The sequence below is a fragment of the Dipodomys spectabilis genome, unplaced genomic scaffold (assembly GCF_019054845.1).
Source record: "Dipodomys spectabilis isolate Male_0828 unplaced genomic scaffold, ASM1905484v1 ptg000229l, whole genome shotgun sequence".
In the NCBI taxonomy this organism is placed as follows: Eukaryota; Metazoa; Chordata; class Mammalia; order Rodentia; family Heteromyidae; genus Dipodomys; species Dipodomys spectabilis.
Genome location: NW_024870906.1, coordinates 2,872,460 through 2,899,467, shown reverse-complemented (window position 1 = coordinate 2,899,467; position 27,008 = coordinate 2,872,460). Strand labels below are relative to the sequence as shown.

The 27,008-nt window shown below is 48.1% G+C and overlaps 2 protein-coding genes across 3 annotated transcripts in view; one reads left to right on the top strand and one right to left on the bottom strand.

The window, feature by feature from the left end:
• Rhobtb2 (Rho related BTB domain containing 2) overlaps positions 1–4,669 on the top strand; it is a 31,060-nt gene extending 26,391 nt beyond the window's left edge. For both annotated transcript variants that reach the window (XM_042697826.1, XM_042697827.1), the window contains one exon: positions 1,991–4,669. In XM_042697826.1, coding sequence (XP_042553760.1) covers positions 1,991–2,208 — 218 coding nt within the window. In that variant the 3' untranslated portion in view covers positions 2,209–4,669. The remainder of the gene's footprint in view (positions 1–1,990) is intronic.
• A 2,389-nt stretch (positions 4,670–7,058) lies between these two features.
• LOC122123517 (tumor necrosis factor receptor superfamily member 10B-like) lies at positions 7,059–26,643 on the bottom strand. Its single transcript, XM_042697837.1, has 8 exons — positions 26,266–26,643; positions 15,963–16,050; positions 13,466–13,573; positions 11,673–11,784; positions 10,104–10,354; positions 9,095–9,162; positions 8,543–8,707; positions 7,059–7,166 (listed from the first exon to the last, which is right to left on the bottom strand). Exons 1-8 carry the CDS (start codon positions 26,641–26,643, stop codon positions 7,140–7,142), a joined length of 1,197 nt encoding a protein of 398 aa, XP_042553771.1. The 3' UTR covers positions 7,059–7,139.
• Positions 26,644–27,008: the final 365 nt, after the last annotated feature.

The following is a 27,008-nucleotide window of genomic DNA, read 5'->3' as shown; positions in this document are numbered from 1 at the left end:
CTTAGAGGTGCAAAGGGGGTGTCGGGCTAGGGTGTTCACACTCACGGGTAGGACACTGAAAATAAATCCATTCCGTGCTGCGGCCCAGGACACACATACAGAAAAGTACTTAGCGGTGCTAAACGCCGTCACGACCCACGCGCAGATGTTCCCACCCCAGAACAGGCACGGTCCACAGCTTGATCTGCCTGGGCCCAGAGGTCCTCCACGTCTAGGGCCATTCTTTCCCTTCTTAATGAAGTTCTCAGGTGCACTGCAGGGGCTCCAGGGAGACATGCCCCTCCGCGCTCTGCGGGGCTCCCGCCCTGCTCCCACCCTTGTCCCCTCTGTGGGGCTGCACTGCACCTCCCTCCTCTCAGCCCTGTCTCTCCTTGTCTCCACATTGTCTCCCAGAATTTTCCTCACTGAAGTCCAGGTACATCCATACTACTCTCTTGGTTCTATACTTTGCATGGTTTCCCAGGTCTTCCAGAATAAGATCAGCCCTCCCTCTGGTCTAGCCAGTTCCAGATGGCCTGTACCTCTAGATTTCCTTAAGAGTTTCTGCTCTGTCTGGAAACTTCTGGAAACTTCACAATTCTCATCCCTGTCCTTGTGGATTCTTCTGCTGGCTTTGCTGCCCCTTTCCTTGTTTCTGGATCTTTGCTCTTTCCTTTCCTTTTCCCTTTCCCTTTCCTCTTCCCTTTCCCTTCTTTTTTCCTTTCCCTTTCCCCTCCCCCCTCCTCCCCCATTTATTTATTTATTTATTGTCTTTCCTTCTTTCTCTTTTCTTTCCTTCTTTCCCTCCTTCCCTCCCTCTCTTCTTCCCTCCCTCTTTCTCTTTCTCTTTCCTTCCCCCCTCCTCTTCCTCCTCCTCCTCCTCCTCCTCCTCCTCCTCCTTCTTCTTCTTCTTCTTCCTTTCTTTCTTCCTTTCTTCCTTTCCTCCTTTCTTCCTTTCTTTGTGACCAGTACTGGGACCTGAACTTAGCACCTGAGTGCTTTTCCTTATCTTTAACAACACTCCAGGTTGATGTTCTACCACTTGAGCCACACCTTTACCTTTGGCTTTTGGGTGGTTAAGCAAGCATCTAGGGACTTTGCTGCCCAGGCTACCTTTGACCATCAAGTCTCAGCCTCTTGTGTAGCTAGGATTACAAGCATGAGTTACTAGTGCCTGGCAACCTGCTTTATTCTTAACACAAAGGATCCCCATGGTGCAAAAGCAATATGAGTTGAGTAGAAACTGTATTTTGAATTTGGATCTTTTCCCAGGCTGGCCTACAAGGCCTAATCCTCTCTGGTGATGCTGGGTTGCAGCCACAGCTACAGCTCCCACTGGGCTCCTGTGATCTCAGGGGAAACAAGGGATGCTCTATAGGGAACTGTACTAAGCCAGGATGCTCATAGGTTAGGGGAGCCAGTCCATTGTCTTCTTTTCTTTCTTTGGTACTGGTGACTGCTAGGCGAGTGTTCTACCCCTTGAGCCACACCCTAGCACCTCTGTATTTAGTTTGTTTTTCAGCTAGGATCTTGATCACTTTTTCTTTGTGTGTGTGTGTTTGTGTGTGTGTGTGTGTGTGTGTGTGTGTGTGTGTGTGTGTGTGTGTGTGTATGTATGTATGTATATCGATCAGTTTTTCTTAGGCCTGGATTTGGACTGTGATCTGCCAATCTCTGCCTCCTGATTAGCTGGGAATACAGATATGTATTACCATACGTAGTTTCAATGCATTTTCAGTTGATGTATTTTCCACTGAGGATGGGCTGCTGGGGAGTGACTCAGCTCAGATTTAAACTGGGGGTCAGCTGTATCTGCACAGCCTCGTGGAGTTCATGCCTCCCTCATCCCTGGCATCATTTGCTGGCCTGGATCGTGGCAGGATAGGCTCTGTGCTGGTACAGGGTCCTGTGGCAGGGCTTCCATGCAGTGTGCATCCGCATCCGGTGCTCTTCCTCCCCTGACCCTCCTCCTCTGGTCCTCCTGACCCATCGCCCTGCATTCTGCCCCCAGAAAACCAGGAGTACTTTGAGAAGCACCGGTGGCCGCCTGTCTGGTACCTGAAGGAAGAGGATCACTACCAGAGGGCACGGAAGGAGCGGGAAAAGGAGGACTATTTGCATCTGAGGCGGCAGCCCAAGCGGCGGTGGCTGTTCTGGAACAGTCCCTCCTCCCCATCCTCCTCCGCAGCCAGCTCAGCCTCCCCGTCTTCCTCCTCGGCTGTGGTCTGAGGTGTCGCCACCTTCTTCTGACCCCGCTGCTGTTGTCCCCGTTTGCCCCTGGCCCTCTGCTCTTCTGCATCACCCCTTCCACCTGACGGGGACAAGGGGACGCACGTAACCAGGACCCTAGGGGCAGAGCTGGCCTCACCAGCCAACATGGCTGTGCCAGAGAGGAGCGGGCTCAGCACAGGGCCTGCCTGCAGAGTTCCCACATCCAGGCAGACAGGAGACACCTGCCAGGATTCCCACATCCAGGCAGACAGGAGACACCTGCCAGGAGGTGGGTTGCAGGAATGAGCTAAGAGCTCTGGTGTTCTTCTGTGGGCCCAAGGATTTTATGGAGTCCAAGGAGAGAGCCTCCAGCAGAGGGCTTGTCTGTGTGTTTTGGTCTCTGCTCAGGGCAGGGAGCCGTCCCCTTCCCAGTGAGCATGAGGGTCCTGCCTGTCTCCCGCCATGTCTTTCCATCCGTGGACTTGAAGGTTCCGGAAGCTCCGGGAGCACATCCTCACCGAGCCTACTCCGGTTCTCCATGGAGAAGTCAGGGTAGAGGTGAAGGCTTCCGAGCAAAGCGTCTGCATTCTGGAGCTGAGCTGCTAGAGGACATGTGGAGACTGGTATTCCGCCAGCGTCTCTCCTGGCTGGCTGCCGCGGGCCTGCTGGAGGTGCAGAGGTGGTTCAGAGCTCTAGGCTGTGGAGGTGTTGTTACCTCTTGGTGCAGTGAGAAACCTCTGTCCCCTCCTGCACTCCTCAAGATTTGGAAATGAGAGCAGCAGCAGTCAGCTGGGGTGGAGAGGAGGAAGGGTGGAGTCTCCACAGGGCCCTTCCTCCATCTCGGGGCAGGACTGCGTGTTAGGGGATGGGACAAAATGAGCAAAAAACCACCACCAATCCCAAGGACAGAATGAAAACCAAACACAACACCACCACCAACAAAACCACTCTACCCTCTGCTTTCCCAAAGAAGGAAAATCAGAAAAAGAAAAAACGACCCAGCATAGCTTACGTATTTATAAAGCAGATCAGAGGCCTCTGATGAGGAGCGGGAGGGTTAGGCTGTCCAATCAGCTCCTTACCTTTCACCTGGGGGTGGTCCTGACCCTCAGGCAGTTCCATATCCTGGCCTCCACTTCCTGGTAGCCTGAGTTGGCCTTGGTCAATGGAGGCTTGCCTTCTGAGTTCAGAGCCCTTGTCTGCCCATCGTGCTGCAGGCTGCCCCTGCCCCCTTTCTACAGGTGATCCCACAGATGCTTGTGGAGTGTACACTTTGGGGAAGCCTGGGACAAGGATCAGGTATCAGGAGAAAGGACACAGCTGGGCAGGAGAGAGGAAAACAAGGTTAGTCCACAGAGGAGGCAGGATGTGACTAGAAGATCAAAACTGAAGCTTGGCACCATCAAGACAAAAATAGGGCCTAGAGTTGACCGTTTGTTTCCTAATCTGTACCTTACCACCCAGCATCCTTTGAGACACAGGTGGTGGAGCCGTAGGTACGAGCTCAGGTGGCCCACTTGTGAGAAGATGCTTAAGAGTCTGGGTGTGTGGACTGGCTGGATCCTAGGGTGCCAGACTGTCTGGTCTGGGAAGAGCAACCTCAGAAAGGCAGCCCTGCAACAGTCATGTAGTACCAAGATCTAGAGATCTGAGGTTCAGTCCTTGTCAGAAGGACCAGGTGGTGGTAGCTCAAGCAGGTCTCTATGTCTGTGCAGGGAACTCTGCAAGGCTTATTATAGCTTCCTCCCAAGTCCCTTGAGGTGGCTGGCTTGGGGAGCTGGTTGTGTGCTGCCCTCTGCTGGCTGGACAGCCTCCCTGCCCATGGCTTCAAGACTCCTGGCAGGGAAAAGGACCATAGGGGAAGGAGACCAGCGTAGCGCCCATGCCTTCCTTGGGGGAAGAGTTGGGGATATATCTGGCCTCCAGGAAGTTGTGGGTGAGAGCACAGTACTGGGGTGGGGGTGGTCTCAGTTGCTTACAAGGACTGAGCAACCTGGCACCACTGATGAAGATAGACTCTCGGAAAGAAAGTGTAGTAGTTATCAACAAGGTTGAGAAGCCAGAGAAGAGGCCATAAAACTCCCATCTCCCCGCAACCAGGGCCAGCTCGCCCCCTCAGGAACCCGCCACCCTCTGCCCCACAGCTCCATAGCCAACCTGCACCTCGGGGACCCCTGCAGCCCAGTGGGGCTGGGGGGAAACCAGATGGGAGAGAGAGGAGGTGCAGAATGCAGAACTCTATCTCCCCCAGAAAAGGGTGCTCTGGATTCCAGGGAGGCAGAAGCAGTAGACGCCCCAGTGCAGGGCGAGACGGAGGGACAGGAGGGACGAAGGGGGGGAGCAGTAACCACCACCAGGACACTCACGTCCCCCAGACTCAGTGCTGGGGTTAAAAAAATAACAAAGAACACACCTCTTTTTATATAAGGTTTCATATTTAATTTGGTCATGAATTCATAAATACATTGAGTATTTTGTACGCACTGGCCTTCCTTGTATTGTGTAACATCCTGGACATGGTCCCGAGGTTAGACTCTGAGGCTGGTAAACAGCAGGGGGAGCACAAAGCCTGCTGTGGGTACAGGGAACAGCAAAGCTGGGGTGCAAAATCACGTAGCTACACTGACAGCCACGGACTGGGGATTCCATTGTCATTGTCAAGCACAATCCGCCACGGAGGCCAATACTTTATGGTCTCATCTTGTCAGCCCCTTCCAGTTGGGGCCAGGCTTTGGACACTTGGGGCTAGAAAGGTTCCCCAAGCCCTGGGAACAGTCATTTCCATAAAACCGAGTAAGACAAGACTTTGCTGGAAGGGCTGATACTGAACACAGATTTAGTTTATCGTGTTATTTTTTAAGAGGGTGATAGTAGGGTTTGAATTCAGAGTTGAATTTGCTTGGCAGGCTCTACCACTTGAACTGCAAGTATATACCATAGTGTAGACTGTGCTTACCGACTGAGATGAATTCTCACTGATTTCATTTTTTGCTAGGGCTAGCCTCAAGCAACCATCATGTCATGGTCTCTCTCTCCCCCTAGGAGCTGGATTCCAGGTATGAATCCCTGCAACTGGTGCTGAATGAGATGTAAAAACAGAAGAAAGAGCCAGGACCTGATGGCTCATGAGTCATCCTACTCAGGAGGCTGAGACTTGAGGATTGAGGTTCAAAGCCAGCCCAGATATGAAAGTCAGTGAGACTCTGCAATTAATCACAGATACCAAAAAAAGGAAGGGAGGGGGAGCTGAAAATAAGAGCTCTGCTTCAAGTGGTAGAGTGCTAGCTTTAAGCAAAAAAGCTCAGGGACAGTATCCAGATCCTGAGTTCAAACCTTACGGTAGGCATAAATAAAAGAAAGGAGAAACATCAGAATCTGAACATGTTGGCCATTCTGAGTCTCACCGTCATAGTATTTAAGAATTGGTGTTTCAGTATTGTTCACAGAAGTCATATGGCTACAGAGGGCTATGGTCCCCAAATAGGAACCAAGAATGGCTCTGGGGTTCAGATGGGAAGCACCATCTTGGTCCTGTGTTAGCAAACACTTCACATTTACAAGCCTTCCCCATTGGGACCATGGTAGTCGTCGGGAACAGATCCCTGGCTCTTTGCTGGGAGGCCAGACAGAACCAGTTCACGAACACACATTGGGTACAGCATATAACACAGAGATTACTCAGCACTTCCAATCGGATCCTTCTCCCGCCTCCTCAGCTCGGCAACAGAGGAAGAGTGGAAGTTCAAGAACAGTTACATTAGCTCTCTAGAGGTAGAGAGCCAAAAACACATCATTTTATGAAATGTGACACACACCTGTAATCCCAGCATATTTTCGAGGCTGAGATAGGAATAATGTAAGCCCCAATACAACCAACCCATAATGAATAAATATAAAATTGTCCGTTTTGTAATACTGGTCTGAAGTTATCCAGCTAGAGTTGAAGAAAACTGGATGAAAACAGTAAAATACTACAGAGGAGGAAGCTACTGCTTTCTCCCTTCTATATTTTCTGCTTCTATTATTACTTAACCTAGCTAAATAACCCTGTAAACAACTTAGCAACTGTATTTTAATACACCTGTTCATACAAATACAGAAAACATAAGTAATCAATAGGCAACATACATACCCATCCATAAATAATAGATAAATAAAAAATAAGATAAATCTCACATGCCACAATCTTCTGTAGCTCAGCCTTACCAATAGTTAAGATTAAAGGCATGATCTACCAGCACCTGATGGTTGTTTTGTTTTCCTAGACAGGTTTTCATTAAGTGGCCCCTGCCTCAGCCTTCCAAGTGCTGGGATTACAGGCATGACACCAAACGCAATACGTAATTTCTATTCAGATAATAAGTACTATGAAAAAACGCTAACACTACTTCCGACACATTTACATTCATACAGGTGTGCTCTCCCCACTAAAAAAAAAAAAGACTTCATTTTCAGTTTGCTTAATAACTTCTTGAAAAAGTGATAACATCCATTCCAGTGGAATATCTGGTGGATCTATTCTAGGATAGTTTCTTCAAGTCCCGTTCATGTAAACTTTAGATATTGTTCCTAAGATGATGTTTTTGGTTTCTCCAAGAAAAAAAAGGCACACTAGGGAATATGCACCTTCCTGAGGAAATTCTTTCACTTCCGTGAGTTAGCAGAGCTCACATCATTTCGATAGATGAACTTCCCAGAGAGAACCAAGTGGTTCTCAATTGTGTCCCTGGCGAATTTCTTTTCCAGGGTTTCCAAGGCATCTAGCAGGGCGTTGATGGAGGCACGCTGCCCTGTCCATTGTAGCCACTTGAGCAGCATTTCATATAACACATCAGCCGCTGCTCAAGCTTTGGCCATGAGGATGTCATTGTCAGAGAAGCTCCTCTGCCTCATGAGCCTGTCCCAGGTGTTCAACGAAAGGACTTTTCGACAGTAGAGGTAGGGCCACGTCAGGGATAGAAGAACGGACAGGTGAGCTGGAATCATATGGACAATGCTAAATCAGGTCGAGGGAGAGAAAAGGTGGAAATGTATGAGCTTCTAGAGCATGTGAACCTGCTGACACAACCCCTCCCCCAGCTACACCTGTACTCAGGATCTGAGGAAATAATCCTGCCCCAAGATGCACGTACAGCATGGGGGGGGGGGGGGGGAAAACGTGTGTCCAAACACCAGTGGCTCATGCCAGCTACTCAGGAGGCTGAGATCTGAGGATTGTGGTTTGAAGCCAGCCCAGGCAGGATACTCCATGAGACGGTTATCTCCAATTAACCAGCAAAAAGCTGGAAGGGGAATTGTGACTCAAGTGGTAGAATGCCAGCCTTGAGTGAAAAAGCTAAGGGACAGCACGCAGACCCTTGCTGAATGATCTGTTCATGAGGAGCTCAGAGGCTTTGATGGAGGAAATGAGACTTGGAGGAAGTCAGAAACACAGGGGGGGGGGGGAGGGGGGGGAGGACGTCGCGGGGGCATGGACACGGAGCTGACATTTTCCAACAGCCTCCCTGAATCAGTGCCAAGCAACAGGGGCATTCATTTGGACCTGACATCTTCCTTGACGCAATACATCCAAAATGTTATCGTTCCACCCTGCGATCAGCATTGAGATCCAGGTGGCAGTTTCCTTTCTTTTTCTTTGCCTCAAGTCTTTGGAATCTGGTTTGGGGCTTACCCTGCAGCTCACTCAACTGGGCCTAGCCACAGGTCAGTCAGGAGCTCAGATGCCTCCTGGGAACAGTGGTACCACAGAGAACAGACCAGCTTTCACTGGGGCTAAACCCCAGCAGAAGGGGCTGTGAGAGATTGGAGGGACCAGAAAGAGGAGGACAGGAGACTTACGGTTCCCAATGTCCAGCACGGAACCCTCAACACCCAACACTGACTGTCATGGGCGTCTTGTCAGCTATGGGCATGAGAACTCTGTTGTTTTTTTGTTGGTGGTGGTGGTGGTGGTGGTGGTTGTGGGGCTTGAACTCTGGACCTGGGCTCTGTCCCTCAGCTCTTCAGCTCAAGCAAGTGCTCTACCACTTGAGCCACAGCACCACCGGTTTTCTGGTAGTTTATTGGAGATAAAGAGTGTCTAGGACTTTCCTGCCCAGGCTGGCTTTGAACCGTGATCCTCAGATCTTAGCCTGCTGAGTAGCTAGGATAACAGGGTGAGCCACCCGCGCCCAGCTCTCAAGCATTAATCATGAACAAACATGCAGAGCCACGGCATGCCTGCACTGCTCTAGGCCTGGGCAAACACGAGGTAGATGGTTCTGCAGAGCACTCAGCCACCCACTATGCCACCCGCAGCCATCCTGGCCAGTCCTTGGCTCCCTCAGACTAGTACCTCCTGCCCACCATTTACCAGCAGAACATCTGCCTCCCCTGGGGACTGTTCATCAGCATTTGTCATTGGGTTTTCTCCTCTCGTTTCTTGCTCAACAGGCAGGCTAGAGGGCAAAGGTCCGCTGCTTAGCGTCTCATTGTTGTTATTATCCTCAGATTTTCCTGTGGAATGCGGGGAACAGATCTTGGGAAAATAAAGAGGAGACTCAGAATTCCACATCTAGGGCTCCATGCCGGGTCCTCCCCCCCTCCCCCCACGTGGGTCACGTGAAATGGGGACATGCTCAGCTAGCCATGCATGGTCTGCTGCTGTCACCAGGACCCTGGGGCTGTAAACCCCCTCTCCAACTCCCAGGGCGGGATTGTGTCCTCATGTCTCCCCCCTAGCAAGAGGACACAATGACAGCCCGCTGGGAGCTCAAAAAAGTCCTCCAGAGCCTCAGGCCACCCATGAGAGGGGCAGCAGGGCGGCAGGTTGGCAGGTCAGCAGCATAGGACGCACGGTGCCAAGCCCTCCTCTGAGCTGGGACTGTGGAGCAGCAGAGTACTGGGCTTTTCCCACAGGACTCACTGTGCTATGGAGGGAAGTAGTTCCTGAGCTCCACATCTGCGGGGGCAGGCTATCCATTTCACCCTGGCCTGCAACAGAAAGGGGGAAACTGCCTTTAGTGGGTGGGCAGGGCCAGCACAGACCCCGCCCCCTCCCTAGGCAGAGTGGGCCCACCCACTCTGGGTTAGCTTCCAAATGGGAAGGAGATGGGAGAGAAACTGGGAGTAGAAGTAACACATGCAAGCTAGGCACCCGTGACTCATGTCTGTAATCCTAACTACTAGGGAGGCTGAGATCTGAGGATTGTGGTTTAGAGCCAGCTTGGGCAGAGAAGTCTATGAGATTCTTCTCTCCAATTAGCCACCCAAAAGGCAAAAAGGGGAGGTGTGGCTCAAGTGGTAGAGAGCTAGCCTTGAGCAAAATAACTGATGGAGAATAGGAGGCCCTGAGTTTAAGCCCCAGTACTGGCAATAAATAAAAGTTGGGCACTGGTGGCTTACACCTACAATCCTAGCTACACAGGAGGCTGAGATCTGAGGATTAAGGTTCAAAGTCAGCCTGGGCAAGAACCGTGAGAATCTTACTTCCAATTATCCACCAGAAAACTGGGAGTAAAGCTATGGCTCCAAGTGGTAGAGTGCTAGTTGTGAGTAAAAACAAACTCAGGGACAGCATCTAGGCCCTAAGTTCAAACTCCAAGACTGATGAACAAACAAACATGCCCAATCTCTGGTTTGAGCAACGCTGCCTTATAAGCTGACCACTTCTCTGACCTAGCTGGGGGTCTTCCCTCCAAGACCTGGTTGAGAAGGGTCTGGTGAGATTCTGGTCTAGTGTTTTTTGGGTAGTGACTATGTGGCCGATCACAGAGAATAGGAGAGAGTCAGGCTGAGAGGACATGGGTTTGAAACAAAAGGGAGGGTACTAATAGGGGAGACATGGAGCAGGACGGTGGGGGGGGGGGGGGGGGGGGGGGAGAAGGAGGAGGAGGGGAGGGAAGGGTAGCGAGAAATCTGGGAGCAACACTTACCTGGACAGAAGACCTTAATATAATGAGATATTTTTTCTTTCTTCCAAACAATCACAGTGCCAACTATTATCACACATATGAATACAATTAAGATCCAGATAAAGATCCAGATAGAGGAATGATTACTAGGAGTTTTCGTGGTGTTGGTCACTGGCTCTTCAAGAGCTCTGGTGCCTCCGGTGGCCTTGGGGACACACTTGCGGTCACTCAAGGGGGTACAGGGGATCTCCTCATCCTCCTCATCGGTGCACCTGGGTACACACAGGGAGGAAATGGTGGGATTCCATGAGCAAAGACCAGCCAGGCGGGACAGAAGAGAAAGTCACTCTGCCTGCCCAATGTCCATAGAGGAGGGGCAGACTCCTCATGTCTGCAGGGTGCCCCCCACCCTGAAGACTGAGAAAGGAGGGCCTGAATCCCTCGGAGCTCTGGGTCCATGGGTTCCTCAGCTTTCAGTCCTTCTCTGCAGCAGACCCTGAGATAAGAGGTGTCTCACTCCAGGGGGAGATCACAGGCACTTTTGACCACCATTTAGATACAGCCCCTGCCTCAGTGTTGTGTGTGTGTGCGTGCTAGTCCTGGGACTTGAACTCAGGGACTGACCATAGTCCTTGAGCTTTACTGCTCAAGGCTATCACTTTACCTCATGAGCCACAGCTCCACTTCTGGTTTTTTTGGTAGTTAATTGGAGATTAGAGTTAATGGACTTTCCTGCCTGGGGCTGGCTTCAAACAGCAACCCTCAGATTTCAGCCTCCTGAGTAGCCAGGATTACAGGCATGAGCCACTGGTACATGGCCCTCGTCAACTTGTAGTACAGCTGATCTTCCTACCAATCACGCAAACACCAAAGGGTCAAAAAAGTAATTAACTTTTGGCCCCTAATGTCAAAAACAGGAACAAGATATATCTTAAGGGATCGGGAGCCTGGAGTGAGGCTACCTCAATGGATCAGGTTCTTCTGAAAACCTTGAGGGATGTGAACACAAAGCCTTATTATGACTTTTATCATAGCTATCTTCATAGTCCTCTGTATATACAAGGAAGGATTAAAAATCACATATTCCAATGGAATTGGTGTACATATTAACAGAATACCAGCAGTATTCTGCTCGTTCTGTGTGTACGCATGCCTATGCCAGTACTAGGGTTTGAACTCAGGGCCTGGGCCTTAGCTATTTTTGCTCAAGACTGGCATTCTACCACTGGAGCCACAACTTTTGGGTGATTAACTGAAGATAAGAATGTTACGGACTTTTCTGCTCTGGCTGGCTTCAAATCACAATCCTCAGATCTCAGCCCCCTGAATAGCTAGGATGACAGGTGGAACCTAGCTCTACTCATTCTTTTTGAAGGTAATTAAATCATGTCTTAGGGCTCATCCAAAGTTTAGGGGGCCTTAAGTCCTAGCCTCCTGTAGCTAAGGAACAAGTCACGTGGTCAAAAGGGAAATGGCAGGTGGAGGGTTCCAGGCTCAGAAGAACTCCAGGGGGTCAGGGAAAGGGGTATAAGGAGATGTGGGTCTTATAGAACTCCAGGATTATAAGAGCCCCCAGCTCCTTCATCTTACTTATCTCGACATCTCTGGCAGAATTCAGGGGTGTTTTGTGTCCGGAAAGTGCCAGGTTTGCATTCGCACACTGTATTAGAGGTTGTGGTGCAAGGACTCTTCTGTACTTGATCTGGAGACAGGGCAAAAGTATGAAGGATGAGCTTCTCTGGTTGCCTCGATGCCCTTCCTCAAGGCATACCCCCACCGTCCCCAATTCAGCTCAGCTGAACATAGGAAATAATTCTTTTTTTTTATTTTGGGGGGGGGGTCCGGTCTTGGGGCCTGAACTCTGGGCCTGGGCACTGTCCCTCAGCTCTTCAGCTCAAGGCTAGCACTCTACCATTTGAGCCACAGCACCATTCCAGCTTTTTTCTTTTTGCTTATGTGCTGCTGAGGAATCTAACCCAGGGCCTCATGCATACAAGGCAAGCGCTCTACCACTGACCCACCTTCCCAGCCCCATAGTAAGTAATTCTTAGGGCCACTTTCTGCAGCAACTCATACATATAGGGTACACAAAGGACATTCCCTCTCTGCTATCACCAGTATGCAGGGCTACACAAAAGGAATATGATTATTGTTTACTGTGTTGCCTCTTGTAGGAAGTCTTTTAGACCGACCACAAGGTCTAACACAAATCATCTCTGAGCTCCAGGAAAGAGAAATGCCCTCAGGTGACCTCTCTACAGCCTAGCACTGCTGGAGATCAGGGAGAGATAGACCTTAGGATATGAAGGCACCGAGGTAAAGAGAGCCTTGCACCTGCCAGAGACTGAAGACAGCCTGGCTCAGGGACAGCTATGAGACCCAGCCTTTTCCACTCCAACAGATATACATATGTAGGCCTAAGATGGGAGTTTCTATGAAAGATTTTTGGAAAGAGAGGCCTGAGGTTAGGGAGAGTCTTTTTTTCTGTTTTCGTTGCTGTTGCTGCATTTGCTTTTGCTCATTGGCTAGTACTCTACCAACTAAACTATGACTGCTCCAACCCATGTCCCTAGGCTTTGTTTTTTGGCCAGTCCTGGGCCTTGAACTCAGGGCCTGCACACTTTCCCTGAGCTTTTGCTCAAGGCTAGGACTCTCCCACTTGAGACACAGTGCCACTTCTGGCTTTTTCTGTTTACATGCTACTGAGAAAGCGAATCCAGGCTTCATGCATGTTAGGCAAGCACTCTACCCACTAAGCCACATTCCCAGTACTCCTTGGGCTTAACTCAAGGCTAACACTCAACCACTAGAGCCACAGTACCACTTCGGCTCTTTGCTAGTCAAGTCAAGACTCCCATAGACTTCCCTGCTTGGGCTGGCTTCGAACCACAATCCTCAGATCTTAGCCTACTGAGTAACTAGGATTACAGGTTTGAGCTACCAGCACACCAAGCAAGAGTCTGACCCAATGAGGGTCTCTTCTTCCATATCCCTCTATCCTCCCCTTCTGTGTCCAAATGGATTCTGGTCAAATGCAAAGCAGACCAATGTTGGAGGTGACTTGTAATCTGCCAACGTATCCAAAATCCCTGGCAGGGTACAGGAGACTCAGGGCAGATCCATAACTGAGTTCAGTGGGCAGCGCTTCTGAATGCCCTGGTCTGTTGAGCTCTACCCTTCCACTGCAGCCTGCCTCAGCCATGTTGGATGGCCTCTCTCCACAGTAGCCCACGGCTGCCTCTGAGTCCTTACACAGCTGGCCCTCCTGGAGTGCTGCCTGCCTGCCCTGTGGTAAGCTGGAAGCCAGGTCTCTGGGAACACATCAGTTGAAATTCCCACTCCAACATCCCACTCCACCATGCCCCGGGGCCTCTGGCTCTTACCTCCTTTACAGACTAAGCAGCTCCTGCATCTATCGAGGGAATTATTGTGACTGGTATAGTCCTCGCCAGCTTTACACGACAAGCAAACCTGCCCTGATAGATAGGAGCCTGAAATGCAGGAGAAAAAGCAGTGGGTGAGTGGATTATTGCTTCTGCATCTACTATACACCTTATGAAAGCCCTGCTGACCAGAAAATAAGGGAAGGGACATGTGAGGTTCAAATTCTTAGCGTCTGTATCAACACAGGGAAAAAAAAAGCCAAGTTCCCTTCACAATGTATTTTTTGGCCTCAAATCTCCCAAATGTTACCCTTTCAACCTAAAGCCTATATAAAACACTGAAGGTTTTTTTAAATACTGTTTTCAAAATCTAATATACTCATAATATTGGCAACCTAGAATTAATGTGACACACTGAAAAAAGAAGCAAATGCTTAAGGTGAAGCAGGCCAAGGGAAGGAAATAACCTAGGTCAGAGCAGAAGTGAACAAAATAGAGACTAGAAAAACCACCAAGAAAATTAATGAGACCAAAAGTTAGTTCTCTGACCAGATCAACAAACTTATACCAGCCAATGGAGCAGGGAAAGGTTTTCTTTTTGATTAATTGTAGGGCTTGAACTCAGGGCCTGGGTGCTGTCCTTGAGCTTCTTTGTACTCTAGGATAGCACTCTACCACTTGAGCCACAGCGCCACTTCTGGTTTTTGAGTGCTTAATTGGAGATGAGAGTCTCATGGGGACTTTTCTGCCTGGGCTGGCTTTGAACAGCGATCCTCAGATCTCAGCCTCCTAAGTAGCTAAGATTACAGGTGTGAGCCATCAGCACAGGGCTCCAGGGGAAGGTTTTGAAAGATACAAATTATTAGAATCCAAAATAAGAGGATGGCCATTCCTACTGAATCACAGAAATGAAAGGGTGCACAATTCTATGAAACTCTATACAGACATCTGGGATCTCATGTGGGGAGGATGGAGATTTAAGTGACTGTAATTAACCTATCCGGTGCCTCACCCCATTGAGGAAGGCCATCTGTGATAGCTACAATTGTATTAAAGTCCTGGAACATGCTATTTTTGAAAAAAAACTGTGTTCTTTCCAGTGCCAGGGCTCATGCCTATAAAATTAGTCACTGTGACTATGCAGCAACTTCTTGCTAAAAAAGATCAAGTAGTTGGGCATCAGTGGCTCACACCTGTAATCCTAGCTCCTCAGGAAAGTGAGGAACTAGGTTGAAAACCTGCCTGAACATGAAAGTCCATGAGACCCTTATCTCCAATTAACCAGCAATAAGCTGGATGTTGAGCTGTGGCTCGCTCAAATGGTAGGGTGCTAGCTTTGAACAGAAAAAAAAAGCTCAGGGACTGCACCCAGGCCCTGAGTTCAAGCCCTATGACCGCTCCCCTCTTCCTCCCAAAAAAGAATTGTTTGATCCTGTAGAACTCTGATTATAATTTTACACTCTGAAGAGAATAATCTTAGGATGGTGGTAGTAATTTTTTTGTGGTTTGGATAGTGTTTCTTTTTTCTGTTTTTCTTTGCCTTGGAATGAATTACTAAATGAAGCATATTGTAAGATTCATGAAACAACTTGAATTATGGATTACAAGAGTGAAATGTCTCCTGAGCTTGTCAATACCCGGAAAGGAACAAGCTAGCCTTTGATAATGATCAGAATTTGCTGTATGCTGATGTTTTGAGTAAGTGGCAAAGCTAGCAGACAGGATGGACTACTTCATTCAGGAACCAAAAACCCTTCTCAAGTGATCTCTTGGGTATGTCTTTGAAAAAGTATGCACTGACCAGAAACTTGTGGCTCACGCTTGTAATCCTAGCTACTCAGGAGGCTGAGATCTGAGGATCACAGTTTGAAACCAGCCCAGACAGGAAAGTCTGTGAGACTCTTATCTCCAATTAACCACCAGAAAACTGGAAGTGGCGCTGTAGTTCAAAGTGGTAGAGTGCTAGCCTTGAACAAAAAAAGCCCGAGGAAAGTGCCCAGGCCCCAGCATATGCACATATGCACACATGCACACATGCACACACACACACACACAAAATAATAATTTTTTTATTTTTTGTTGGTTGTGGGCCTGAACTCTGGGCCTGGGCGCTGTCCCTCAGCTCTTCAGCTCAAGGCTATTGCTCTACCACTTGAGTCACAGTGCCACTTCTGGCTTTTTCTGCTTATGTAGTGCTGAGGAATCGAACCCAGGGCCTCATGCATGCAAGCATGTGAGGCAAGCATTCTACCACTGAGCCACCTTCCCAGCCCCAATAATAATTAAAATATTTTTTAAAAATCTCTAGACCCTTAGATGAATCAAAATAGATGAATCTTAGCAGTAAAAATGGAGATAAGTCTTCATAACCCTGGATATGACAACGTGTCAATAACTACTTGTTGGATAAAGGAGCTAGGAATTGCAGGGAACAGAGACTGGAAGAACGTGGAGCCAGGGTAGTGTAGAAGACTAGGGGGTCAGTCTTAGGAGATACCTGGTAGACATTCTTCCATGGGTCTCGCCATCGAGTCTTGCAGGGCGGCTGGTTGATGGGGCAGTGGAACAGCTGTGGCTAGGTGAGGCTTGATTTGTGGAGAAAACACAGAACCTGGTATTAGTGTCTTCTAGGCCTCCTCTCACTTCTATCTCACGCTCCTTCCCTCCCCCCACCCTCAGCCTTCAAAACTAACACAGAACTTGGATCATTTTCCCTGTTCTAAAACTTTTAACCAATAAACAAATATAAATATATAAATAAATACTAACAACCAAAATGACAGGGTCACAGCCTAATTGCTAGAATACCAGGCCCTGAGTATCAGTATTCAGTCCCCAGTATCACAAATTAGATTGCATTTATAGTATACTATCATATATAATTCTACTAGCTGACCACATATGTGGATGTCTCTGTCTCATGTAAATACACTTAAAAAATTGCAGCCAATCGGGGCTGGGAAGGTGGCTCAGTGGTAGAGCGCTCGCCTTGAGCTGAAGAGCTGAAGGACAGAGCCCAGGTCCAGAGTTCAGGCCCCACGACTGGACACCTCCCAGAAAAAAAAAAAAATTGCAGCCAAATATACATCAGACAAAATTCCTATCTAAATGATTTTAAATAGGTTAACTAGGTTTAAATAGGTTAAAGATGCTTAGCACATTCACATACTGATGAGCAAACATTATCTACCACGCCTATGTTATGTAAAACAGTCTACATTCATTAAACCAGTGTTTCTCCATACCCAAACCTTACTTCCTGTTGTTACCTTATGTAAGTGGAAAGTGTTCATGTTTTTGTGGCTGGTATTTTTTCACTCAGCCTAAGGTCTGTATGACTCATCCATAGAGTGCCTTGTGTTAGAAAGTCCTTCCTTTTTAAAGCTATGTGATTTTCTATTGTTTGTGTTGACCACAATGTTTCTCTATTCACTTGTGGATAGACAATTGAGTTGGTTCTGCTCTTTGGCTGCTAGGAATAATGTTCCTAAGGCCGTAGGTATATGAAATCTGGTTGAAGATGAGCACCAGTGACTAATGCCTGTAATCCTAGCTACTCAGGAGGCTGAGAGCTGAGGATCATGGTTCAAAGCCAGCCCAGGCAGACAAATTCAAGAGGCTCTGACCAGCAAAAAGCTGGAAGTGGAGGGCATGGCTCAAGTGGTAGAGCCAGCTTTGAGATCATATGGCAATCCTACTTGTAATGATTTAAGGAGCTGCTATACTGTTTTCCACAGTGTTACAATATAGCACAAGGGTTTCAGTCTTTCCATATCTCCACCAAAACCTGTTCCTTTGAGGAGTTTGTTTCTGGGGCTGGTATTGGGACTTGAACTCAGGGCCTGAGGCTGTCCTTAGCTTTTGATGCTCAGAGCTGGCATTCTGCTACTTGAGCCACAGCTCGACTTCCAGCTTTGAGATCCAAGTCTCATGGACTTTCCTGCCCTGGCTGACTTCACAACACAATCCTCAGATCTTCACCTGTTGAGTAGTTAGGATTACAGGTATGAACCACCACACTTGGTTCTTTTTTTTTTTTTTTTCTTTAGTGTTGGGTCTGAGACAAGCTCTCAGGCTCACGGCGTGGCCTGGGCTGGCTGCAGGAAAAGTGCAGTGCAGAAGTTGTAAATTAACCTAGAGGGATCCTAATCTGTGTGAGCTGGCGGAAGTACTCATCTCCGAGTACAAAGCCACAAGCCCTCAAGTCACAAGACTGCTAGTCCCCACCCTACCCTAACAGAGGTGCTGAGAGAGCAGAGCCCTCAGAGCCTTCTAGGGCCTTCCAGAGTCTTCCACTCTTCACTTGTGTCCCTCCCCCAGGCCAGACTTTCCTAGGGTTCTTGCTTCCATGACATGCATCACCTTGCTGGCATGGTCCCTCCAGTCTCTTCACTGACATTGACCTTGAGGTCATTTATGTGCACCCCACCTGCTGGCAAATCATATTGCCCTAAGAGGGAAGGGGTGCCACAGGAAGTGCTGGGTCTTGTATCTGATTCTCCACTGATCTTTACACAATAAATGAGTAACCTGGGTTCTTAGATGCCCATTCTAGACAGGCGCCAGCGGCTCACATCTGTAACCCCACCTACTCAGGAGGCAAAGGAACTGAGGCTCCTGGTTTGAAGCCAGCCTGGGCAGAAAATCCAAGGTGAGAGTCTTATCTCTAATTTACCAGCAAAAAGCCAGAAGTAGAGCTATAGCTCAAGCAGTAAAGTGCTATTCTTGAGCAGAAAAGGCTAAAGGACTGTGTCCATGTCCAGAGTTCTAGCCCTGCCACCGACAAAAACGAAACAAAAAACAAACAGAAAAGTACATTATCTGTAATAAGCTAAGTGTTCTTTTTCAATGTCTTTAGTTTCTGTTAAGCAAGGTATACGTGTGTGTGTGCACATTCATGGGTGTATCTAAAACTGCACATGTAAAGTCATGTATACACAGATAGTTTTTTTTTTTTTTGGTCCGGTCGTGGAGCCTGAACTCTGGGCCTGGCGCTGTCCCTCAGCTCTTCAGCTCAAGGCTAGCGCTCTACCACTTGAGCCAAAGTGCCACCTCTGGCTTTTTTCTTTTTACTTATGTGGTACTGAGGAATTGAACCAGGGCCTCATGCATGCAAGGCAAGTGCTCTACCACTGAGCCACCTTCCCAGCCCCACACAGATAGTTTTATAAGTAAAAGTCAAATCATGTATTTTCTCAAGTCTAATTTTAACGTTTGCTTAGTACCTTTATACAACTACCTGTTCTTTAGGGGGAAAGTATGGAGCTGTCTTCCCAAGTGAAAATGTTTTGCAAACCAGATAAATTTTATGGTTTCTTTGTGTCACTTCTGTGTCTGTCCCATAAACTGAAAAGCTAAAAATAACTGCATTTTAAAGCAGTAACCCTTCTGCTGCTCATATTAACCTTGGGCCAACCTGAATTTCAGAAACGATCTTGTTTGTGCTGAAACTGCTAAACCATAGATTACTTGAACAAAGCTACTCTGAAGTCAGGCCTCACTTTGTACTATAGCTGGCCTTGGGTTCCCACAAACTTCAGGAGATGACCATGCTGGACCAAGATAAATGGACCCTGCGAACAAACCCAGACCACCAATTATCCCAGCTACAGCTTATCAGAACCCAACCAGCCAGGAAACTCCCTGCTAAGCTTTAACTGCTCTGGAATGTCCAGGTGGCCCTTTAAGACCCAGCCAGTTTGGTAACTCCCTACTGTGTCTGCTGACACAGTTGCTGTAAATTTGCCAGTCTGTGATTTCTTTTTTTTTCTTCTCCTTTTGTCACTTTGTAGGTTTTGCCTTTATAAACCCTGTGAAATTTCAGCTCGGGGCTTCCTCCTAAGCTCTGCTGAGTAGGTGTGTAGGACGAAGCCCGAGCTGCAGCCCGCCTGAATAAAGCCTTGCTTTTGCATTTCAGAACGTCTGACTCTCAGTGGGCTTCTTGGTGAGGGTCCTGTGACGGGGGTACAACATATTAGTGGGGGCTCATCCAGGATACCCCCAAAGACCCCCGAGACCCCAGACTCCGAAGGTAAGAAAACAGCGCTGTTAATTTGTCTTGTCCTGTTGTTTGTCTGTTTTACTTTCGTTTTCCTTCTGAGGACGGCCACTCCCATCTGTATTTGTGAAGGGTTGTAGAAGCAGACGGGCTGGTACTTGCAACCCTGGAGGAACTGGGAGAACTCCCAGATCCTCCTCTGAAGGGAGACCCTTGGAACCCCACTGTAAGACTTGTAGGGCGCAAGTCAGTTCGGTTTGGGGACGGTCAGGGAACTGACCGGGAGGGTCTCCTAACTGAGGCCCAACCTGCCCAATCTGGGTCTGCTCCTTCTGTATGTACTTTAAAGAAGTCAGTGGACCAATCTGGGAGATCTCCACTCTGTAAGTCTTTTAACTGGCAGGCCTGTGTGTGGTTTGTTTGCCTGGTACCATTTGTTATTTTGTGGACTGTATGACTGATGGAACTGGAAACAATGGGCAATACTCCATTTAGCCCCCTAGACTTAACCTTGGTACATTGGAAAGAAGTTAAGGAGATAGCTCAAAATCAGAGTGTGGCTATTAAGAAGGAAAAGCAGATTGTTGTCTCTTGGAAATTTTCTCTGGCATCTGCGTGACTTTCCACACAGCGCAGAGCTTGTTTCGTGCCATTTGTGTCTGTCTTAATTATGTTTCTTTCTTTGTTTAATGAAACTGCCACTGACACCTGCAAGTGGCACTGACAAGATCTCAGCCTCAGGCCTTGGCTCAGGGGGTCTGAGCATGGGGGAGAACCTGTCGGTCTGAGGGGACGGCCACTAGGGACTTCTTTCCCTTGCCCCAAGATGACTGGGAATTCTCCTCCACCTTGGAAGGCCCCGGGGTCAACATTTGCAGGAATCTAAAAAGAAAAATTCTCTGGAATGAGTAGAGGGGGTTTGAGTCCCTTGGTAAGTGGATTTGAGATGTTGCCCCGTTCACTGAGACCTGATTTTGTCTTTGTGGCTACTTGTTTGTCTTGTTTACTTTAGTGTGTTTGTCCGTTCTATGTTTTCTGAGGTAGGAAGTTCTGGGTGAGCGTGGCAGTACACTCAGCAGACTCTGGATTCAGCTTGCTGAGTGAAAACAGCACAGAGTTCTGGTAGAGATAAAGATAAACTGGGGCCCATTAGTCCCAACTCAGCCTTTGGTTCTTGTCTAGTTCTGTTAGAATTAGTACCAGTATTAAATGTGGATCCTTGGTTTTTGTGTTTATTTGTGTTTGTGTTTTTTATTTGAACATCTCTGGGGGAATAAAAGTTCCAGCCAGCTGGGCCGGGTCACAGACCTGCTATGCCCCCCTCCCCGTGAGGCCTGGTAGGTGGCTGGGCTAGTTTGGTTCCCTTTAAGCCTCAGGCTGCATTTTCTCCTTGGGAGGATGACAGCAGGGAGGGTGTAGAAGACTGTGTTTGGACTTTTTCAGCTAGTCCTGACAATGTAACAATTTGTAAAGTGCTCTTGTCTAAAATTGGTTTAAAAAAAAAAAATCAGGCCAGTTTAGTTTCAGGTGACCCCCTCCCCCAGCCCTCCTCCAACAGAAGGGATTCAAAAGACCCATTGGTGAATTGCCTTGCTAAATAAGCAAGCTCTGGGAAAAGGAAGCTCAACAAAGGTACTTAGTTTAAAAAAAATACTGTCTTAAATTTTTGTTTAAAAACTTTAGAAAATGTATGTACAACTGATTTTGATTTTTGTGCGCTTTAAGATCTGCCTGAGTGTTTTGTATGTGTTTGTGAACATGTTCAGGGTAAGAATTGTCAGCATGCTGTAACAATTGGGTGAGTTTAAATTTAAAAGGTTATGAGGTTTGGACATTACCAAAATTTTAAAGAACCTTCATAGTGTTTTAAATGACTTTTTAAAAAAGGATTCTTTAACTTGAAAAATAGAAAATCCTGTATTTAAAAATCTAAGTATTTTTAAATGCATAAGGCTGTTTATACTGTAACCAAGTTATCTGGCTTAACAAAAATGCATTGGCAGTTTGGGATTCAGTTTCCTTGGCTAAAATTTGGGGATAAATATTTGAAATTTAAATGTAAAGGTTAGTTTAACACTGTCAAAGACCGTACCTGTTCTGTCTGTCTAAAACTGTGTATTTCATTCAAGAACCAAGAGAAGGGGCTGGGAAGGTGGCTCAGTGGTAGAGCACTTGCCTTGCATGCTCGAGGCCCTGGGTTCGATTCCTCAGCACCACATAAGAAAAAAGCCGGAAGTGGCGCTGTGTGGCTCAAGTGGTAGAGCGCTAGCCTTGAGCTAAAGAGCTGAGGGACAGCGCCCAGGCCCAGCGTTCAGGCCCCATGACCGGACCCCCCCCCCCAAAAAAAAAAAAGAACCAAGAGAAAAGACAGGGAGAAAAACTTAGAAACCAACATAAGACCTATCTTTAGTGGTGAGGGGTGAACAGGCAGAAGTGCAGTTCAGCTGGTCATTCCTGGTGGGACAGGCCCTGGGAGGAGTCCACCCATGGTATAAAAGAGGGCAAGCTGGCACAAACGCAGTTGATCTAACCCTAAAAAGTCGGGTTGGGTGTGTGCCCATTCCATAGGAGGGGCAAGTGGCCTATCTTTGTTCTGTCCCTTTTTCCTGTAGATAGACACTGGAAATATGATGGTTAAAATTAGTGATGTGATGATCTGATTAGTATTGCTAAAACTGCCCCTTGGATGTGTTAAAATTAAAAAGGCCTTAAAAAGAGGGTTAAAGTTTTATTTGTATAATGTGACTTGCTTTCAATGATGTTCTACAATTAAACTTGTCAGTCTGTGATTTCTTTTTTTCTCTTCTTTTTGTCACTTTGTAGTTTTTGCCTTTATAAACCCTGTGAAAGTTCAGCTCGGGGCTTCCTCCTAAGCTCCGCTGAGTCGGTGTGTAGGATGAAGCCCGAGCTGCAGCCTGCCTGAATATAGCCTTGCTTTTGGGTTGGGGCGACAACAAAACACACACACACAACACACACACACACCCCCCAAGACCCCAGTGTTTTCTATAGAAAAACTTGAGTCAATCTGGCTTGGAGTGCCTCAATGCAGGAGTCATTGTCTACTCAAACTTAATAGATTTTTTAAAAAAACTTAAAATATAAAACAATGAATGAACCAAGCAATATGTGTCTCTCAAAAATCAGTAACTCGGGCTGGTAATGTGGCTCAGTGGTAGACTGCTGACCTAGCATGCATGAAGCGCTGGGTTTGATTCCTCAGTACCACATAAACAGAAAAAGCTGGAAGTGATACTGTGGCTCAAGTGGGAGAGTGCTAGCCTTAGAGCAAAAAGAACTCAGGGACAGTGCCCAGGACCCGAGTTTGCCTGGACTGGCAAAAAAAAAAAAAAAAAAAGGCCAATAAGTCCACAATAAAGGACTTATGTAATAACAAAAAAGAAAGTTCAAACAACAAATTCAGTAAAATAGTAGGAATGATCAATATTAAGAAGGCAATGTATAAACATCAAATGAATTAAAACGGGATAACAAACCAGAAAACTCAAACACATAGCTGAATAGCATAAACAGGATATAAAAGAGGAATTCAATAAAAACATAGAAATCTTGGAAAAAATAAAATTGAAATCCTGTTTGGATGAACCTCTAGTTCTTGAAGTTGGAAATTTTTCTGGTACTATTTTTGTGTATTTTTTATTTTATTTTGTGTGGTACTGGGGCTTGAACTCAGAACCTGGAAGCTGTTCCTAGGCTTTTTTGCTCAAGGCTGATAGTCTACCACTTTAACCACAGTTCCACTTCTTGCTTTGCTGATTAACCGGACATAAGAGTCTCATGCACTTTCCTTCCCAGGCTAGCTTTGAAGCACAATCCTCAAATCTCAATCTCCTACACAACTACGGATTACAGGTGTAAGCCTCTGGCAACCAGGTGACACATTGATATTTTAAAAAATAATTGCAAGCCAGGTGCCGGTGGCTCACCCCTGTAATCCTAGCTACTCAGGAGGCTGAGATCTGAGGATCACAGTTCAAAGCCAGCCCAAGCAGGAAAGTCTATGAGACTCTCATCTCCAATAAAAACCACTAGAAAACTGGAAGTGGCATTGTAGCTCAAGCGGTAGAGCCGTTCCCCTTGAGCTGAAGAGCTGAGGGACAGCGCCCAGGCCCAGAGTTCACGCCCAACAACAAACAAAACAAAACAAAAATAAAAAGTAATTGCAATTGTTGAGATTATAGTATGTTAATGGTTTCCTAAAAATTTAATGCAAAGCCAGGAGTCAGTGGCTCACGCCTGTAATGGTAGCTACTCAAAGCAGCTGAGATCTGAGGACCTCCTTGAAAACTGTCCCAGGAAGGAAATCCTGTGAAACTCTTATCTCCAATTAACTACCAAAAAAGCCAAAAGTAAAGCTGCAGCTCAAGTGGTAGAGCACTAGCCTTGAACAAAGAAGCTCAAGAACAAAACACAGGTCCTGAGTTCAAGCCCCAGGGCCAGCATACACACACACACACACACACACACACACACACACACTAATAATAATAATAATAATGTAAATCCTATAAGGATTTTGCTCAGGTTTGGATAGGTTTGAGTGAGTCCTCCGAAAGGTCCTGTATGGTTGGCAATGTTAAGAACAGTGGGACTTTAAGGGTTAGGAGGCACTGGTGAGGTGATTTTACATCATTGCCAGCCTGATCTTAAAAGCCGTGAGTCAGGATTCTCCCCAGTGCTCTCCAGTCCACACCTTCCTCCTCTTCAGACTCCGCCCCTGTGGTTCCCACCTTTCCTACCCAAGATGCCACACAGTCATCAGGTCTCTGGTGAGACACAGGGCACTGCCCTGGACCTTCCAGAACAGTGAGCTAAAAATACACCTCTTTACACCTGACCCTGCTTCAGGCACTTTGTTGCAGCAATGAAAACAGGTTGCTTTGTTGCTTGGGTTTATAGGCACTGTTTTGTTTCACAGGCCGGTATCCTGGGAAGGTGGAATTGGCCGGTGGGCCTACAACAGGGCCTTGGAAATTGCTTTTGTTCTATAAAAACAGATTCACTGACACTGGCGGCTCATGCCTGTAATCCTAGTTACTCAGGAGGCTGAGCTCTGAGGATCAGGAGTTGGAAGGCAGCCCTTGCAGGAAAAGCCCATGGGACTCTCATCTCCAATAAACTACCCAGAAAAGGCTAGAAGTGGCACTAGCCTTGAGCACAAAGAAGCTCAGAGACAAACAAAGGAGGAGGCAACAATGCTTGATAAGAAATTCACTCAAGGGCTGGGAAGGTGACTCAGTGGTAGAGCGCTTGCCTTGCATACATGAGGCCCTGGGTTTGATTCCTCAGCACCACATAAGTAGAAAGAAAAAAAAAAGCCGGAAGTGGTGCAGTGGCTCAAGTGGTAGAGTGCTAGCCTTGAGCTGAAGAGCTGAGGGACAGCGCCCAGGTCCAGAGTTCAGGCCCCAGGACCGGACCCCAAAAAAAAAAAAAAAGAAATTCACTCATTACCTTGCCCATGTAATTGTAACCCTCTGTACGGTATTTTCACAATAAAAATAAATAAATAATAAATAAATAAAACAACAAAAAAAGCTCAGAGACAAAGCTCAGAGTTCAAGCTTCAATACTGGCAAAAATAAATAATAAATATAAATCCATAAATAATATATAAACAATATATAAATATAATATATAAACATATATTATATGTTATATACAATAAAATATAAATAAAATAAATATATAATATATAAAATATAATATATAAACAATAGGTAAATAAATAATAGTAAATATAAATAAAAACATCATTACTTGAGCCTTCAACTTAACTAAAAGCCAGGCACCTCTCCCTCCACTTTGCCTTTTGCTCCTTTGCTCTCTGTCAGTCTCTCTTGTTCCTAGGACACCAGGAACTGGTTTGGAAAAAAAAATTGTTTAAAAAGTTTAAAAAAGTGTTTTTTTAAAGTTATAATTGTCCAGAGAGGTTTCCATTCAACATGTCTGTTTGGGTACAATTTAGCGACAAGAAAAAAAAGAAAGTGACAAAAATTCCCCTAGCCAACGTGTGGGTGGCTCCCCTTTGTAATTCTAGGGCCGTGAAATCGAAAAACCAAAAACCATCTAACAAATCAAAGCAGCCTGGGTAGACAAATCCAGACAATCCAGGCGACGGGTCTCAAGTTAACCAGCAGGGCACCAGCCCCGAGAGAGGAAGCTGAGCGGAAGCGCGAGGCCACCGTGCCCCCAGCACCGGCAGCAAAGGGGGGGGCGGGGAAGGGTGCTGCGAGCTGAGGATGGAAGTTCAGATCTGGTCCGGAAAAGAATCTGTGACACCCTGATCTCCACTACCTCAGCCAAGCTTCTTCCTGGAAGTGCCCGGGCGCACACTCACACATCCGCGGAGGTGGCGTGCACCTTCACGCACATCCGCGAAGATGGCGTGCACATTCACGCACATCCGCGAAGGTGGTGGCACACTCACACCTCCTCCACCCTGCCCGACATGGCGCCCCGAGGCGGGACCTACAGTGCCCCACCCTGGGGGGGAATCCGCGGCAGGAAGGAAAAGCGTGTGCAGGGGGGTGTCAGGGTGCAGGCCCCGGCCCCCCCTCCTGCCCGGTGGGCCTCTCCCCAGCCGCGGAGGGTCGTCCCGGGCCTCCGCCGACGGCAGGCTCCGCGGTGCCCGCACATGCCCGCACATGCCCGGCGGCGGCGCACGGCCGGGCCCTCGGCATCCCGCTCCCCGCTTCATCCCGCTCCCCGCTTCATCCCGCTCCCCGCTTCATCCCGCCACGCGAGTGCCCCGACGGCCGTGCGGGTCCTGCTCCGGACTCACCAGCAGCATCAGCAGCATCAGGGCGAAGACGACGAGGGCCATGGTCCGGGCCTGGCCCCCGGGGTGGGGTGCTTCGGCTCTTCGGCGGGGTCGGCGGGGTGGGGTGCTTCGGCTCTTCGGCGGGGTCGGCGGGGTGGGGTGCTTCGGCTCTTCGGCGGGGTCGGCGGGGTGGAGTGCTTCGGCTCTTCGGTGGGGTCGGCGGGGTCGGCGGGGTGGAGTGCTTCGGCTCTTCGGTGGGGTCGGCGGGGTGGAGTGCTTCGGCTCTTCGGTGGGGTCGGCGGGAGCTGGGAGAAGCGTTCTCCGTGCGCAGCGCGTCCGACTGACTGCCCGGTGCACTCGCGGTGCCTTCTTAAAGCTGTGCGAGCGGTGTTGCAACATCTTCGGAGATTCCGCCCAGAAGACCCAAAGAGGCGTGCGCAGTGCCTTCCGGCTTTCCCGCGGCTCCCGGTCGTCTCCCCTCCCCCTCCCCTCCCCTTCTCCTCACTCTCCCCTCCCCCTTCCCTCCCGCTCCCCTCCCCCTCCCCTCCCCCTCCCCCTCAATCTACCCCTCCCCTCAATCTCCCCCTCCCTCTCTCTCCCTCTCCCTCTCCCTCCGAAAACCCCAACCTTAGATCTCAGCCACCTGAGTAGCTAGACTTACAAGGCAGGAGCCGCTGGCGGCCTGCTCAGGGAATATATATGTATGAAAATGGAACCATAAAATCTGTTGGAATTAGGAGGAGTAGGGAGCCAAGAGAGGAAGC

Coding starts and splice junctions, on each gene's coding strand:
- LOC122123517 (XM_042697837.1), bottom strand. CDS start 26,643: ATGTTGCAACACCGCTCGCACAGCTTTAAGAAGGCACCGCGAGTGCAC. Junction 10,355..11,672: donor TGCCAGAGATGTCGAGATAA/GTAAGATGAAGG, acceptor GTGTGTACCCAG/GTGCACCGATGAGGAGGATG. Junction 7,167..8,542: donor GGGAGGCAGATGTTCTGCTG/GTAAATGGTGGG, acceptor ATATGATTCCAG/CTCACCTGTCCGTTCTTCTA.